At 62.0% G+C, this 17,011-nt stretch overlaps 1 protein-coding gene across 4 annotated transcripts in view; it reads left to right on the forward strand.

Moving 5' to 3' along the window:
* The window catches only part of TNRC18 (trinucleotide repeat containing 18), a 78,094-nt gene that overhangs the window by 14,538 nt on the left and 46,545 nt on the right, over positions 1–17,011 (forward strand). For 3 of the 4 annotated variants that reach the window (XM_037057889.1, XM_037057891.1, XM_037057890.1), the window contains exons 3-5: positions 8,644–8,799; positions 11,057–11,182; positions 11,614–13,323. In XM_037057889.1, coding sequence (XP_036913784.1) covers positions 8,644–8,799; positions 11,057–11,182; positions 11,614–13,323 — 1,992 coding nt within the window. Of the gene's footprint in view, positions 1–7,007; positions 7,142–8,643; positions 8,800–11,056; positions 11,183–11,613; positions 13,324–17,011 lie in introns of those variants that run through there. The other variant, XM_037057892.1, reaches the window with a different exon arrangement.

The following is a 17,011-nucleotide window of genomic DNA, read 5'->3' on the forward strand; positions in this document are numbered from 1 at the left end:
TTGCAAATTCTGTCAAAGTGAGATTTCCATGAAAATTACCCTAAGTGTGGTATCGGCCATGCTGTGATTAGCTTGCCCCTCCCCCATAAATTGATCTCTCTCTTATTTTGTTTAAGGTTTTATTTATTTTTAGAGAGAGGGGGAGGGAGGGAGAAAGAGAGACATGGGTGCGAGAGAGACATATTGAACCGTCGCCTCTCACATGTGCTCCAACCAGGGACCTGGCCCGAAACCCGAGGCATGTGCCCTGACCGGGAGTCGAACCCGAGGCCTTTCGACCTTCGGAACACCACCCAGCCAATTGAGCCACACCAGTCAGAGCGGCTCTCTCGGTTTTTTTTTTAAGATTTTACTTATTTATCTATAGAGGGGAAGGGAAGGAGAGAAGAAGAGAAATATCAATGTATGGTTACCTTTCATGAGTCCCNAGAGACATGGGTGCGAGAGAGACATATTGAACCGTCGCCTCTCACATGTGCTCCAACCAGGGACCTGGCCCGCAACCCGAGGCATGTGCCCTGACCGGGAGTCGAACCCGAGGCCTTTCGACCTTCGGAACACCACCCAGCCAATTGAGCCACACCAGTCAGAGCGGCTCTCTCGTTTTTTTTTTTTTAAGATTTTACTTATTTATCTATAGAGGGGAAGGGAAGGAGAGAAGGAGAGAAATATCAATGTATGGTTACCTTTCATGAGTCCCCTGCCAGGAACTGGCCTGCAACCCAGGCACGTGCCCTGACTGGGAATCCATCCGTGACCACGTGGTTCGAAGGCCCGCGCTCAGTCCACTTATCCACACCAGCCAGGGCAGAGCGGCTCTCTTTTTAAAGGATTTTTTAAATCGAGGATTCAGATACACAGAGAAAGGAGCAATGATCGTAAACGTTCAGCGCAATTATTTTTTTCACAAACTGAACCCACCGGTGTAACCGTCTGCCGGGTTAAAAAAGAAACCCGAAAATCCATCCCTCACTTCCTCACTTCCCCCTCCCTGTCCCAAGGTGACCTCCCCCCGCCTTCCGTTTGTACACTTCGGGTATTGGTGGGGGCACGTGGCATTTTTGTCCCTGTGGTTGTCCTCACTGTAGGGGATGATGTCCCGGCTTGTTCATCCAGCTCCTAATGGACAGTTGGGTGGTTTTCCCGTTTCGGCCACGATTAGTGGGGGCGATTCGGGCAATCCAGCCGGCACAAAACCTACCAGGGCGCAACTGGGTTGGGAAGGTTGGCGGGTTCTGCAGAACTCTCTTAACAGTGAGCGGTTGTGCCTGACTAGGTCCCCCTTTCCTTTCAGGCACGGGAACCCATCTGGCGGAGGTGGGGGGAACCCTTCTGGCGGAAGATGGGGGGGACCCTTCTGGCGGGAGGTGGGGGGGGGAACCCTTCTGGCGGGAGGTGGGGGGGTGGCGGTAGCTTTGATTCACGTTTCCTCCCTGGTTTTGTATGCCAGGCACCTTGCCGTTTGGGCCTTTTCATTTGTGACCCCAGCCGCTCGCGGTCTTTACGGCGAGCCGCTGTCTCTTCCTTACTGGCTGGCGGAAGTCCTCGTTCTGGCTACAAGCCCGCCCTTGGTGACTCTGCTGCACAGGCGTTTTTCCGCCAGGTGGTTCTCCTTTTCTTTCCCCTAAAGGTGTCTTGTGATGAATAGTTAAGTTTAACATAATCCAGTGTGGCAGTGTTATCTTTATGGTTAGGGCTGTTTTATATGGTTTTAAGAGCCCTTTGGGCCTGCCCTCGGCCCCTCAAGGCATTTTCCAGTGTTTTCTGGTAGCTGCTTTCTGGCTGTTGCTGTTCGCAGGTAGACCTTGCAGGTACGCCTGCTCCTCAGCTGCAAATTGGTTTCTCTGTGGGGTGTGAGGTTAGAGGTGGTCAAGGTTGTGGATTTTCCCATGTGGAGACCCAAGCTGACCAGCACCATTTATTACAGGATCACCAGTGCTTTACCTGGTGCCCTGTCCCGGGCCCTCTGGTCCCATAGGGTCTCTCGCGGGCGCGGTGCCCATGTGCACTAGGCCCATTGTCGTAGTCGTAGTAGTAGCGGTAGTAGTAGCGGTAGTAGTAGTGGTAGTGGTGGTGGTGGTGGTAGTAGTAGTAGTAGTAGTAGTAGTAGTGGTTGCATGGGTTGTTGTTGCACGGGTTGTTGTGATTGTTGTTGCATAGGTCGTGTCTGGTCCTCACACCCTGTTCTTCGTGTCCAGGGTTGCCTTCTGATCCTTGGCTTTGATATCACTTTTTTGTGAAACTCATAAAGTGCCCGAGACAGAAACTCGCCTTTCAAAGCATTTTTGGGTGTGCACTTAGGTGGCGTTTGGCGCCTTGCCGGCATAGAGCCATCGTCATCAGCTCTGTCCCCGTGGAGCAGCCCCCCAGCCCCTGGCCTCCCCGTACTCCTCTCTGTCTCTGTAAAGGTGACTCCTGCAGGTCCTCGTGTGAGTGGGATCCCGCGGTGTCTGACCCCTGGACCTGACTGGGATTGTTCTGGGCCTGTGACTCTGGCTTTGGAGGATCCCGGCAAGGGCGTCGTCGACCTCGAGTCCCGGGATTTCCTCGGTCGATCCCGTCGACTTGGGTCTGCCCTTTCCCAGGCCTCCATTGTCATCGTGGGCTCTGCGGATATGCAAAACCTGGGGACAGGTGTCCTCCATCCCCACCCTCCCTGCCTCCCACCCTGCCCCCCGGCAACCAGAAGGAATGGGTGAAAATGACTTCATCCATTTGGTATCCATTTGGTAACTGCTGTTATCGCGTTCCTTGTCGCGATAACACAGTTACCTTTTTGCCGAATGCCGTTTCCCATAGTTCTTCTTTTGTTTGTAATTTGGTCGGGAGTCTCTGGCTGGTGATAAGATTCCGAGCATACCTAGGGCGTGGAGAGCGCAGCTGTCTCCAAATCGAATGGGACCATCGGGAGTCCCAGGGTCATTTTGTCCAGAGGGTCCTTCGCTGGGTGCGGCTGCTGGCGTAGGGGCGCTCCCGTCACGGGCCCTGGGCGCGAATGAGCTCTTTTCTAGGCGGTGACCCTGCTTGGATCTTGCCAACCAGATTCTCTGATAGCCTTTGGTGACATCGGGACAGAAGTGGTCTCTCACTTGTGGGGCGCAGACGTTTGAAAAGGGGGGGAAATGTATTCCGCTCAGTGTGTGGTCGGGGAGGGGTCTTTGGGAGTGAAGGCAGGAAAATGGGGCCCAGTGCCTGGGCAGGGCAGGGCGATCGAGGGAAAAGGTGCAGATTGGGGAACCAGAGACTGGGTTTTCTTAACCGGCAGAGAGATAGGACCCTGCCCTCCCAGAGCCTGGGGCGTGGGGAGGCCGGGAAGCGAAGGCCTGAAGCCTTTTTAAAAAAATAATTTAGAAAGCTCCCAATTACAGTCGGCGTACGACATTCTGTTAGTTTGAGTGTATCACCACGAGGTGGTGACTGGTGATTGGACGTTGTGTAACTTACGAAATGACTGCGGAGTACGTGTCGAGCCCACCTGACCCCCGAGAGTGTCGCTGACTTCAGTCCCCGTGGATGCCTGCGGCCAGGCCCCAGGGGAGGACCCCTTCCTCCTTCCTCCGCCCTGCGGACCCGGACCTCGCCCCTCTCCCGCCATAAATGGTCCTCGAGCATCTCCTCTGCGTGTGGTGTGGGGCAGCAAGGGAGGAAGCCCACATTGCAATGCAGGTGTCTGCACTCCAGGGCCACACCTGGCCCCCACCCGTTTTTGTAAATAAAGCTTTATTGGCACAGACGCCTGTCCCTTCCTTTAAGTGTTGTCCGCCGCAGGCAGCGGAGGGCCCTTTCCAGATCCAGCCTGCGGACTCTTGCCCCAGTGGGTGGAGGGGCCATAAAGAAGGAGCTGATGTGCGTGGTATGATACACAGTGATGATGAGCAGTGTGAGGAAAAGTCACGCTGGGCAGAGTGGGTCCGGGGGTCCTTAGGGAAGGCCACCATCGTCCTGTGTCACCCCAGCGGACAGAGAGGGAGTGAGGAGTGGACACATCGTCTGTCCCCGTCTGGAGGGGAAATGGTGTCCAGGCTGTCCCCTGCACCAGCCCAGCCCTGGCCTGGACTGTTTACCGGACCTTTGCACCAGGCATGATGTCACTGAGGCCCCGCCCACTCCCACCATGGAGGCCTGCAGGAACCTGGGACAGAGTCAGCTTCCAGAAAGTTCCCCGGCAAACTCTGTGGTTGCAGAGGCGAGATTCCGAGGGGGCTTCACCATCACCTTCTTGGGGACTGGCCAGCAGGTGGCACCACACAGCCCCTCTAGGGTGCTCCGGGAGACTCATTCTCCAGCCCCTGAGTGCGTGAGCACATGAGCGCGTGAGCACACAGGTGCCCTGCCTGAGTGTGGAAGGGCGGGATGGGGGAGGGGGGGTGTTGTCTGGATTTGAATTCTGCCTTTGGGTGATCTTGGCCAGCCTCTGAGCCCAGCCGAGTCTGTGGACCCCTTTCCTGTGCCCTGGGTGTCTGAGGCGGGCTGGCCTGCATCCCCACACTCTCGGTCCCTGTGGGTTTTGAGGAACTCACTGGCTCCTGGTGTGTGTGTGGGGGGGCAGGTGGGAGGGGCTGGGAGGGCCCTTCAGCACTGTAGGTGCTGGGGTGGGATGGGGCGTTGTGCCCAGCTGCCTGCTGCTCACCCTCTCCCAGGCCACCTCAGGTGGGGCCGTGGCCTCCGTAGCCTGCCTTTGGGTCCCCTTTCTTGGCCTTGGGGCCACCTTCCCCTCTACTGGGCACCGAGGGCCAGAGGAGGAGACCACTCTCTAAGAACCCTTGAGGGCCAGGACCTGCGCTGGGTGGGTGGGGCCTGCTTACCCTGCTCAGGGCGGAGGGGCCACCGCCTGGCTGGAGCCAGGGCTGAGCCGAGGGCCTGAGGGTGGGATTCCAGAGCTGGGTTCCCTGTGGCTGGCTCCTCGTGGCCGGCTGGCAGAACAACCTGGCCACTCAGGGTCAGTGACTCGGCCAACCTCTCCGAGCCTCAGTGTCGTAGTCTGTGCAATGGGGCCGCCAGAGTCCCTCACCCCCAGGATGGGAAGGGGCGGGCCTGGAACAGCTGCTCCCTGGCCTGCTTCGCATGGGGCCTGGCAGTGCGGCTGGCCCCCTGGCTGGGAGGCTGGATTTGGAGGCAGAAAGCGTATCTTACCCCTTGCTTTTAAAAAAAGATCCAGGTGGAATTTACATACCGTGCAATTAACCATTCGACAGTGCGTGTTTCGGGGCATTCAGCGCATTCCTAAGGAGCGCCCACTGGTGGCAAAGCCGATGTTTTGTTGGAATGCAGGAATGGGGTGGAGGAAGCGGCCGGCTTGGGCCCCGACCTTGCGCAGCGGCTCCGCTTCTCCGAGCCCCGGGGTTTGTAACTGTAAGTGACGGGAGTAATGGTCATAAGGACAGCCGACCTCGCGTTGCACTTTGTGGAAGCATTTTAGAAATACGGACACATCCACCCGCGGGGGCAGATGCCACTGTCATCCTTCATGCAGCCTGAGGACATTAGGGACTTGCCCAGAGTCCCAGAACCAGTGGGCGGTGGCCCCAGGTTAGTGTGTGTGTCCTCTCCTGGACTGCTGTCCAGTGCCTCCCCCTTGCGGGGGCCTGGCCTGTCAGAGGCCCCCGGCGCTGGCCCCAGGCACGTTTCCGACAGGGAGGGGCCTTCAGCCCAGCGTGTGGCCACCATAAGTCTAAATTCATTAACATTTAATAAAACCTGAGATGTGGTTCCTCCGTCTCATGAGCCACATTTCAAGTGCCCCGTTCGCCACAAGTGGCTACTACTGTAGTGTCCAGGGCGGGAAGGCTCTCCCAAGCACGCCTGCCCACTGGAGGGGTGTGGGGCCTACTGCTGGACGCTGGGCCCCTGCCCAGTGCTGGGGCCCTGTGACCTGTGGGTGTCTGTGCCCCGGGAATGGCTGAGTGACGCCATGAGCAGGTGGAGGTTGAACATGCATGGCTTTGGTACCTCTAGGGGCTGGGTCAGCATCAGCCACCCTTGTGAGGAGTGACAATGATGGAGTGTGGGTGACTGCGCCTTCGACAGGTCTCCACGGTTCTCGGTCCTGGCTCCCAAGGCGTCGAGTGGACAGAGAGGCCTGTAGCCACCAAGGCGGGGCAGCCTGGGACCTAGGGTGGGGCAAGGACAACCCCTCCCACCCCAGGCTGTGCTGGAGGATTTGACTGGAGGCGACCAGTGCTGGGCCCCCAGGGGTGGGGCTGGCAACCTGGGGTGCAGGGTGCACACCCAGAGCGGGAGAAGAGTGCTAGGTGTGCTCCAGGGAGCAGCCTGCAGGCGTTGGCGCCGTGGGGCGGGGTCGGCTGCCCCGCTCCACCCTGGGAGGCCGGCCTGGAGGGCCCGCGGTGGCCCGTGGTGCCCTTTGGGGTCAGGGGCGGGCTTGTCCGAGTACCGGCTGTCTGCTCTCGTCCTGTGGAGTTGAAAACTGTGCTCATGTGCTTGGTCCACAGGCTGTGTGTCTGGACATGGCTGGCAGAGGGGTGATGGGCTGGCGTGTCGGGGAGACGGATCTGTGCTTCCAGGTTGTCCTGAGTGGGGACTGGGGATGGGGCTGGGCTCCTGTGGCTCGAGGACGTGCCAGGAAGGTCCCAAGGTGGACTGAACGAGGAGGGGTCTCGAAGAAGGTCTGGGGCCTGGCGCCCGAGGGCCAGGCGGACAGGGAGGCGGGGTGCCCGGCGGTCCCAAGTTCATCTCACGTGTATTTGAGATCTTCAATGGGCTGCTTGAGGAGGACCATTTGGGAGGGGCAGGGGCCTCCAAGTTGTGCAAAAAGAAGATTCTGTTGTGCCTGTTACGCTGGGGGGGCCAGTTGGGTGCCGTTGAACCCTGGTGGTGGGCTCCGGCCGTTGGCAGCATCCGGGCCTGGGGTGCTGCGGGGCGGGTTTCACAAGTCTGGGCAGGGGCAGGCCCGGGCCACCCGGCTTCCGCGTGGCCCGAGGCAGGAAGAGCTGGCGGCTGATGTAAGCCCTGCGCAAACCTCTGGCTGCCGGCTTCCGGAGCCTCTCGCCCGCCTGCACGCCTGCCAAGGAGGAAGCCCGGGCCAGGCGGGGCCCCAGGGGCCCCGATGCCCCAGCTTGGACTGCGTGGCTGGACTGACCGGCCACCATGGCCCTGGGTCCCCAGGCCTCGGCACTGGAGTCCGGTGAGGGGCCCGCACGGGGCCGGGCTGCAGTCTGGGGCCCCGGGGCACGGGGTGGCGGTGGCGGCGCCTGTGCCCCCCTCCCATGACTCAGCCTGCTGCAGTCCCCACTTCAGGGGACTCCAGTGGGAGCTCTGCCCCTTGCAGCCTCAGTTTCCCCATATGTACCCTGAAGGGCTTGGGTGGGCGATTTAGGATCCTTTGCCCCCAGCCAGAGGTGGTTCGTGAGCTTCTGTCGCACTCGGGCCCTGCCCTTGGGGCTGCTGGGGACCCACAGGGTGGGTGGGGTTCTGTGAGCCGCCGGGGGCCAGCTGGGGCCTCTTGGGCACCAGAGTCCCCTGCCCCCTGCATGCCCCCTGCAGTCACGTCACCTCTGGGCGGTCACAAACAGCACCCGCCTCACAGGGGAGGTGACCCGAGGGGGCACATGGGAAGCCCTTAGCTGGCATGGCCAGAGCTGGACCTGGCAGGGTGCCCGGTGACTCCAGTGCCCTGCTCTGCATGCCGGCCTCTGCCTCTCCTCCCGAGGGTGGTCAGAGGACAGAGACCACCTGCCTGGTTCTTTCAGTGAGTGGGTGCTGCCAACAGTTACCGTCATCATCATTATCGTTACTGTCCTTATTAAGTGCGAGCCTCCTGCTTCACTACAATTCTCGAGGGAGGTGTTATCCCCATTTTGCTGATGAGCAGACTGAGGCCAGGTGAGGGAAGCACTCCCTCTGGCCTGTCGCTGGGAGGCCTGCCAGGGCCCTCCCCCGGGGTTGGGGTGCAGCGCCGTGGGCTGTGGAGGCGTCGTCTCCTTTGGTGTGGGCCTGGCCCCGTGTGGTGTGGGAGCGGTGGGCACAGTTCCACTCAGGTTCCAACTGACTGTCCTGCTAAGCAGCAGCCACCGTAGACCCCCTCCTTCGAGAGAGACTGGGGGGTTCTGCTTCCTGAAGGGACCGTCCCCCTGGCAGTTCACCCACTCGCTCACTGGTTCTGGGATCCTCTCTGAGTGTGCATGGAGTCACCGGTACCCTGCTGAGGGGTCAGCCCCTGGGTCTCAGCTCTCTTCTCTGTTAAATAGGTGCATGGGGCCAACTGAGGGCCTGAGGGGTCTTGGCCTGTGCCGGACGACTTTGGGGCCCTTGGGGGGGGCTGTTTCCCGACTCGTGGGAGACCTCGAGAGAGACCCCTGGGAGACCAGGGGATCCAGGAGCCCAGAGCAGAAGTAGGGATTCAGCCCATGAGCTCCCCGCTCCCCATCCTCACTCCACGGCCTTGGGAGGTCCCTCCTAACCTCAGCTGTTACCTGTGGATGGGGAGAGCTCCTCCTTGGGGTGGAGCTGGGCACTGTCCTTGGGCAAGGGTCTGCTTGAGCTGACCCCGGCCCGTCCTGAGGCCAAGGGGCAGGCAGGGGTGGGGCAGTCAGTGTCCTTCCTCACAGTGGGGAGTCGGGGATCCACGGGCGGCGGGCCAGGCAGCGTGGCCTGGTGGTTGCCTGACAGCCCCTCTTCTTTCCGCAGGCGAGGCCTTCTTGGGCAGCTTTGTGGCCAGCGGGATGGGGCCCTCAGCCTCATCCCATGGGAGCCCAGTGCCCCTGCCCTCTGACCTCTCCTTCCGCTCCCCCACCCCGAGCAACCTGCCCATGGTGCAGCTGTGGGCCACCCATGCCCATGAAGGTAAGGAGCATGCCGGGCGGGCTGGTGGGCGGGTGAGGGCTGCTGGGCTGCTGTCCCCAGCACTTCCCAAGTTGCCCCCCCACCCCGCTCCACCTCCATGGTCACCCCTCCCCACTGTGGCTCAGACGTGTCACCGGGCGTCCCTGCTGTTCTTCCTCCTGTCGCTGTCTCAGGGCCTTTGCACGAGCCATCCCCCTGAGTACAGCCCCCACACACCCCACCGGCTGTCTCCTGTTCACCCTTTGGGGCTCAGCTTGTCCCTTGCCCCCATCCCCTCTCAGTTGCGAGGGCAGACTTGTCTGTGTGTTTATTTGTGAACCGGCCATTGCGCTGCCAGAGCACGCTGCTGGGGAGGCTGAGTTGGCTCTGCCAGCCCTTCCCCCGGGCGGTCCACTGGGTAATGCTTGTGGGAGGGGCGACCAGGGGCCGCCCGGCTCTCCTGCGGCAGCTCCGCAGTGATGCCCCACACGCGGGGCTCCTGCTGGCCCCGAGCACACCTGCATCTCCGATTCCCCTGTGTTTCCCCTCTGTCGGTGAAGGGGCTGTCTGGTGGAGGGGGTGCTGGGCGCATGTTGCCTCCTCCTGCTTCCTAGGTGTCCCAGTCCCAGCAGACGAGGGCCCCGGGGGCTCCCAGGCCAGGCCGAGCCCTGCCTCCCCGTTTCCTCTCTGCACAGTCTCCACGGGGCGTGCTCAGCACAGGGCGCGGCGCCTGGCTCGGAGCCTGGAATGGTGGACAGTCCTTCCAGGCGGGGTGCCCATCTGAGCCCACTGTAGCCCCCCAGGGAGGGGCGGGAGGGGCCAGAGGAGCAGGGGCTGCTGCCTCTGGGTGCCTGTGTGCCACCAGCCATCCTGACATCCCCGTTTTTTTGCCAGCAAGTACCAGTGATGACAGTAGCAACAGCAAACCGAGGGTGTTCACCACGTCCCAGTCGTTGCATACTTGAACTCACGTCAGCCCCAGAACAAGCTGGGAGGGGACGTGGGCATGCCCAGTTTACAGATGAGAACTTGGAGGGACCCGATACCTGTGTAGAGTCGCTGGTTCAGCGATTAAATTCAGTAACAAGTGTCAGTGGTCTCAGTTATTCAGTGACTGTTGTGTCACTACCAGGTGGCGATATGGGGGGGGGGGCCAGGGCCCAGTGTGGCCAGGGACAGCCCTGCACCCCCCCAGCACAGTGGACCCTGGTCCCTCAGGGACACCCAGGGGGCCTGTGGTCCTAGAGGATGCACAGCTCAGGCCGAGCGCCCCCCAGGCTGGTTGGCCGGGCCCTGCCGAGCAGCTCTGAGCCCTGCCCCTCACCGTGGGTCCTCCCAGGTGTCATGTGTCCCTTGGGGCCTGCTGTCCTGCCTTCCCTGTCTCCCAAGGCTCCGAGTCTGAGCGTCACTGGTAGGGCCTGGCGGGAGGCTGGGAGGACCCTAGGCAGGAAGATTCAGTCCTAGGAGCCAGAGGTGCTGGGTGAGCTGAGGTTCAGAGACGTCCAGTGACCTGCTGGCGGCAGGGGGAGGGGGGTGTCTCACAGCAGGGAAGGGACCAGGGAGCCAGTTAAACCAGGTCTGTGTTGGGTTGAGATTAGGGGTCGTGGGGACCTTGGTTGGAAACCAGGCTCCTCGGTCCTGTGACCTTGGCAAGCGGTCCTCTCCGAGCCTCAGTTTTCTTGTTTATAAAAGGGGGGCTGTAAGAATGTTGCTTTACTTCTTTGTCTTTTTTAAAAAAAGACTTTATTTACTTATTTTTAGAGAGGGGGGAAGAGGGGTGTGGAGAAAGAGAGGTGGAGGAGACATTGATGTGCCAGAGACACAGGGGTTGGTGTCTCTTGTGCGTCCCCAGCTGGGGACCTGGCCTGCAACCCAGGCGTGTGCACTGACTGGGGATCGAGCTGGTGGCCTTGCTACACACCAGCCAGGACTTTTTTTTTTTTTTTTTTTCTGTCTTTTGAGCTTTAAATGAGAATCACAAAGGCAGAGCGGTGGACGACACTGCTTGGCCAGGGATGGGAGCTGCCATCCTCATTATCTTGTCCTGTTTGCCTCCATTGTGATCCTCTTCCTGGTGGATTTCAGAGCCCGAGGGCTGCCTGCCTCGGGAGGGAGGGAGGCCTGAAGTCCCTGGGTTTCGGACTCCAGGAGCAAGCCTCATCCCTGGAGCCGGTTTAAGCCTCAGGCTTCTTCTGTTTCCAAGGGAGGGGGAGGCCAGAAGGAAGCTCCTCGTGGGGGGTATCAGGCGGTCCGGCCCAGCCCTTCTCCTCTTTTCCAGGCTTCTCCCACCTGCCCAGTGGGCTGTATCCACCCTACCTCCACCTGAACCACCTGGAGCCCCCCAGCAGCGGGAGCCCCCTCCTCAGCCAGCTGGGCCAGCCCAGCATTTTTGATGCCCAGAAAGGTCAGGAGGCAGGAGTGGGGAGATGGCGGGGGAAGTGTTGGGGGGTGGGGGGCTTTCCTGGGACCCCCACCAGGCAGCACCTGTCTCCTAAGAGCCCCTACAGGCTCTTGGGCAACCCCTCAGCCTTCTGGAGCTTTCTAGCTGTTCTGTGCTAGGCTGCCTTCTTAGGCACTCTGGGCTGCCCTTAAAACGACACTGGCTTTCTCCCCTTTCACAGATGGGGAAACTGAGGCCAGGAAAGGTTAGTTGGAGGCCAGGAGAGATTTAAACCGGTTTCTGCTCATTTCCAGAGCCTGCGTTGTGCACGGCCCTCCTTAGCCTGGGGTGGCAGGGCCCTCCTCAGGCCCCGTCAGGGGTCAGCCATCTCTAGTCTTGGTGGGGTGGGCGCAGAGGGGGCACCTGCTCACCCCTGGGCATTTGCTTCTCCTCAGACGGCTTCTACCTGCCCGCCCCAGGGGCTCCGGGCGCCCTGCACTCCCAGGCGCCCTCCTCCAGGACCCCAGGTGGCCACTCCTCCGGAGCCCCCGCCAAAGGCTCCTCTCGGGAGGGCCCAGCCAAGGAGCGGGCAGGCCGCAGCGGGGAGCCGCCCCCGCTGTTCAGCAAGAAGGACCCGCGGACCCGGGAGGAGGCCCCTGGGCCGCGTGGCGTTGTGGATCTGACCCAGGAGGCGCGGGCCGAGGGCCGCCAGGACCGGGGGCACCTGCGCCTCGCAGAGCGTCTGTCACCTTTCCTGGCCGAGCCTGGGCCGCCTCGAGCACCAGTCGTGACCACCGGCGACTCCAAGAGCAAGAACCCGCAACTACCATCTGCTCACAGCCTCTGCAACGGAGCGGGAGACGGGGGGCTCCCCGCACTGATGGCGGAGGCGGCCCGTGGCCCCAAGGAAGCGACGCGTCAGGACGAGAGCACGAGGCTGCGGCGGGAGGTCCTGCTGCCCGGGCCCTGCCCCTGCCCCTCTCCGCTGCCGCCTTTGCCCTCCGGAAAGGGCCCATCTGCACCTCCAGTCGGCTCCACCGGCACCTTCGCTTCGCAGCCGGGCCCCGCAGGCGTCTACACCATCTTCCCCGCGGCGGCCGCGCGTGAGCCAGGCCGCGAGCACCGCGTAGTGGCGCCCACCTTCGTGCCTTCCGTGGAGGCCTTTGACGAGCGCCCGGGGCCCATCCAGATCGCCTCGCAGGCGCGCGACGCCCGAGCCCGGGAGCGTGAGGCGGCCAGGCCTGGTGTCCTGCAGGCACCGCCCGGTTCCCCTCGGCCGCCTCCGGACCGGCCGGAGGGGCTCCGTGAGAAGAGCTCGGTGATCCGCTCCCTCAAGCGGCCGCCACCCGCTGAGGCCCCACCCACAAGGGCTGCTCGCGCCTCCCCGGACCCCCGGGCCTACCTCCCTGCTAAGGAGCTGCTCAAGCCTGAGGCGGAGCCGCGTCCCTGCGAGCGCACCCCCCGCGGGCCCACCGCCGCCTCCCAGCAGGCTGCCAAGCTCTTCGGCCTGGAGCCCACGAGGCCACCCCCGCCCGCCGGTCCTGAGCACAAGTGGAAACCTTTCGAACTCGGCAACTTCGCCACCACGCAGATGGCCGTGCTGGCTGCGCAGTGCCACCATGCCGGCCGCACGGAGGAGGAGGCCACCGCTGCCAAGAAAGCCTACCTGGACCCCGGGGTCACGCTGCCCCGCGCGGCGGCCGCCTGTGCCAGGCCCAGCCCCGACCTGCACACGGCGACCCACGCCCCCGGAGAGGGCTCCGCCATGCAGAGCCTCATCAAGTACAGCGGCAGCTTCGCTCGCGAGGCTGGGCCTGTGCGCCCTGGCGGCTGCGGCAAGAAGAGCCCCTTTGGAGGCCTGGGCACCATGAAACCTGAACCCGCCCCCACTGCCACGGGGGCCCCACGTGCCCAGGCCCGCCTCCCACACCCCGGGGGGCCCGCCCCTGCCGGGGGCCGGCAACTGAAGCGGGACCCGGAAAGGCCCGAGAGCGCCAAGGCCTTTGGTCGTGAGGGCTCCGGGGCCCAGGGTGAGGCGGAGGTGCGACACCCACCTGTGGGCATCGCGGTGGCCGTGGCCCGGCAGAAGGACAGCGGTGGCAGTGGCCGGCTGGGGACTGGGCTGGCAGACCAGGAGCGCTCCCTGTCACTGAGCAGCGTCAAAGGTGAGTCCTGGGTCCCACCCCTCCCGACTTTGCTTTCCCAGCCTCCCTGGTGCCATTTGTTTTCTGTCCCTTCTGGGCTGCAGCTGCTATTTAAAGTTTATTGCTTTTTCCCTTGGGCACTTAGAAACATGTGTAAAGTGCAGAAGGAGAGAGAGGAGGAAGGACCACTCTGTCTTTCAACGCCCTGAATGCTCGAGGTCTTTCCCAGGGTTCTTCCCCCCCCCACGCGTTTGGCTGCTTTCCACCTGCAGCAGTCCTGGCGCCCGTTCGCGCCCTGCCTTTCTCCCGTCTGCTCGCCAGTACAGACCACCGGACTTTAACCGGCCTTTAGTGTTCCTCCAGGGGCACCCCGTAGCTCAGCTTGTCCTTCCCCCCGTGGACGCCTGGTTGCTCCTTCTCTGGTGTTCTCTGTGTCCAGCACGTTGCGTCGAACGTTTCTGTGCGTTTGCCGTCGTAGTCTATCTTGAGTCAGCTTGTAAGGAGAGGTTTCTAGGAAGAGGCCAGTCGGAAGCCTTCCATTCGAAGTCCCTGAGGGAGGGGATCGTCCCTTAAGGAGGTGGGTGTCGCCGGTCCCTAGCGTGGGGCCTGGCGTGTGGTGGGTATTTTATGAGTGAGTGGAACTGGTGACTGAGTGGGACAGGTGGATCCTGGCACTTCTGTGGGTCTTCAAGGCGGGACCTCGGTGACTTCTTAGGTTGACAGTGCCCGTTTCGCCTTGGACACCACAGGATAGCGTTCTAGCATCGTTAGAAAACTCGCTGAGTTTGGTAGAGATGGATGGTGCGTTTATGTGCTGTTTTTATTTTTTGATTTGAGAGAAGGTGAGGAACGCTGATTGGGCGTTCCGCTCCTCCACGCGCTCGTCGGTTGATTCTCTGTGCCCAGACCCGGGGTCAAGGCCTCAACCTCAGCGTGTGGGGATGACGCTCTGCCCGGCCAGGCTGGTGCATTTCTTCTAATTCCTAGTGAAGCTGAACGCGTTCCTAGCACGGGGGGTGGGGGGTGGGGGGTCTCCAGAGCTTTCTTTGGCCCCCTGCGTATTGTGCTGTTGGAGTTCTTTCTTGGGATTTCGAAGAGGTGCTCATTGCAGCACTTCTGTTCGGACCGGGACTTGCTCAGGCTGGCCCGGCCCACGGCCCGGGTGTGCGGCACCCACATAGCCGCCGTCCCTGTGCTCCCAGACCTGACCTCTAGGCCACGTGGGCATCTTGGGTGCACGGTCCTGGGTCTCCGTCCCTGCCTGCTCCTGGCCGTCCTGTGCCCACTGTAGCTGTCGCGACGTCTCCTCCTGCTGCGAGCGGCCACCGTGCTGTGTCCTGTCACCACTGCCTCCTGGATCCACAGTCTCAGCTCTGCTGTCCTATGGGAGCCCTGTGGGGCCCCGGCTGCCCGGAGCCTCACCCTGGCCCTGCCCGTCTGCCTCGGATTGGCCCTGACCTGGATGCGTCAGAGCAAGCTGTCTTAGTGTTCATAGCAGGCCTGGCGGAGCCTGTGGTTTTGTGGGGAACCCCTGTATCTCCAGCCCGGGGAGCCCCCCCCCTCTGGCCCTGAGGGGCTGTACCTCAGGCCCTGCCCTAGTCTGGGACTGAAGGAGTGGGCGTAGGCCATGGCTCAGTGGTGATCAGAGGTTCGGGGCTGGGGATTATTCTGGGAGGCAGATCTCTTTGGGTCCTTTACTTTGAAGAATGCTTCAAGGTATTTATTTATTTTGGGGTTCACAGTCCTCAGAACGTGTCCTGGAGCCTAGAGTTCCTGATCATGCCCAAGGGGCCTGTGTCTGTGGGGACTCAAGTGTGCAAATGTGTGTGTGTGTGCACATGTGTGTGTGACAGACTGCTCGTGAGCGTGGGGGCAGAAGGAGGTGTCCCAGGTTGGATGAGACCTCAGAGGTTAGTCTGAAGCCGCCGCTTCCTGTTGCCACTGACAGTTGCTGTGTCCCTTCTCCTTCAAGCAAACTCTCCAACACAGCGGTGGTCCCTTCCCAGTCAGGGCCTCTGAGGGAGGGGGGGAGTTGGGTGCCCCAGCCAGGTGGGCTGCCACCAACCCGGAGCCTCCTGGCCTCCCCCTCCTACTCTGTGACTTGTGCCCTCTGCCTGTCGGGGGTTCACACCCAGGCTCTGCCTCTTGCAGCTGCTTGACCTTGAACAGCAGGCCTCAGCCCCCTGGGCCAGGTGTTCACGTTTACCACGTGGCAGTCATGAGGGCTGCCTCCTTTCTTGATGCCCGGTGGGCAGACGGGCTCATAGTAGGTGCTTCATAAATGAGTCTGCCTTTTCTCTGCTCGCCTTCAAGGCCTCAGGATCTTAAAGGGTCTACGGTGCCTGTGTGCCTGAGACCCTTCTGGAGAAAGGCCCCTGAGTGCTCTCACAGGGTGTGGTCTGGCCTCTGGGGGCCTTGGGCCCCAGGTGGGCTCAGGGCTGGTATGATCGGCACCTGCAGGCCTGACAGCAGCACCCGGCGCGGGGAGACCAGCTCGGTCAGCCCGTGTGCTGGCCGCCCTGTTGGGACGCTGCCTCTGCGGAGAAGCCGGCGTCGAGTCCTCCCCGCTTCACAGAGGGGGTGCAGGGGCCATGATGACATTGGAAATTGGGGCTCCCCTGGTGGTTAGCACCCCGACCGGGTGGTGTTGCCCTCTCACCGTCGGGCTGTCCCCTTTGCTTCCTTGCCTGCTTCGTGTTGGGGACAATGTGGCAACTTCGCTCCGAGACAGAGTATCGCTCAGCTCCTCTGCTGACTGTGGCCTGCGAGTGGAGTGACTTAGCAGGCGGCCGGGGGTGCACCTCCGTGTCCCCCCAGGGCGAGTCAGGAAGTGGGACAGACAGCAGCAGACGTCTGCCCTTCCTGCCTTGCTCCTGCTCTTCTGTTTAAACTCACTCTGCTTTCCCCCATTGCCTCCGGCTGGGAACTTCCCAGAACTTCCAGAACATTCAGGCCAGCCCCCCAGGTGGCCAGCTGGCCTCTAGGGACACACCTCCCCCCCAGGGCTATGCTGTCTGCCTGTCCTATGCATGCTGGGTCTGTCCTTCCCTGGCTCTTCCCTTGGTTCAGAGTGAGCAGGTCCCCCCGTTCCTGCAGCCTCTCCTGGGGGGCCCGGTCTTCGTGAGGTCCCGGTTTGGGGCTGTAGGAAGGTAGAAATGGGGGGACATGCCCAATGGCTGCATTGCAGAGGGGACCCCTGCTTCTCGAGGGCCGGCGGACCCCAGCGGGGAGCTCATCTGCAGCACAGTATTGACACCAGGGTGTCTGAGGCTCTGGCCGCTGCCTCCCTGTGTGCACCCCCAAGACTGCTGGGTCTGGGGGCCAAGGCTGCCCGAAGTTTGCGGGACCCTAAGGGTGGGTGGGTGGGTGCTGTGGGTGGGGTCCTGGGCTAGTGCCCGCCTGCCACTCAGAAGCTGGAGTGGGCGGGAGGACGCCAGCCCCAGGAGACTGACTCCAAGACAAACAGTTCAGCTTCCACCTACGATTTCTCCTTCAGGGTGGAATCTCCTTTCTCCTTTAAGTCTCAGTCCCCTGCTGGGACTGGGGGCCAGGGCCGCTGCCACCCACTAGTTTCTGGCTCGCTGCGTGGAGGGGCCGGGGTTGGCAGAAGGGGCCCTTGGACTTCTGCCCCTCCCTGCCTGCATGTGCCGGGCTGGACCCGGGGACCTGCCTTCTGTGCTTTTTTGGTGGGGGCAGGGAGCTCAGCAGG

This window comes from Sturnira hondurensis, unplaced genomic scaffold (assembly GCF_014824575.4).
Source record: "Sturnira hondurensis isolate 20B ecotype Veracruz unplaced genomic scaffold, ASM1482457v3 Scaffold0009733, whole genome shotgun sequence".
NCBI classification, from domain to species: Eukaryota; Metazoa; Chordata; class Mammalia; order Chiroptera; family Phyllostomidae; genus Sturnira; species Sturnira hondurensis.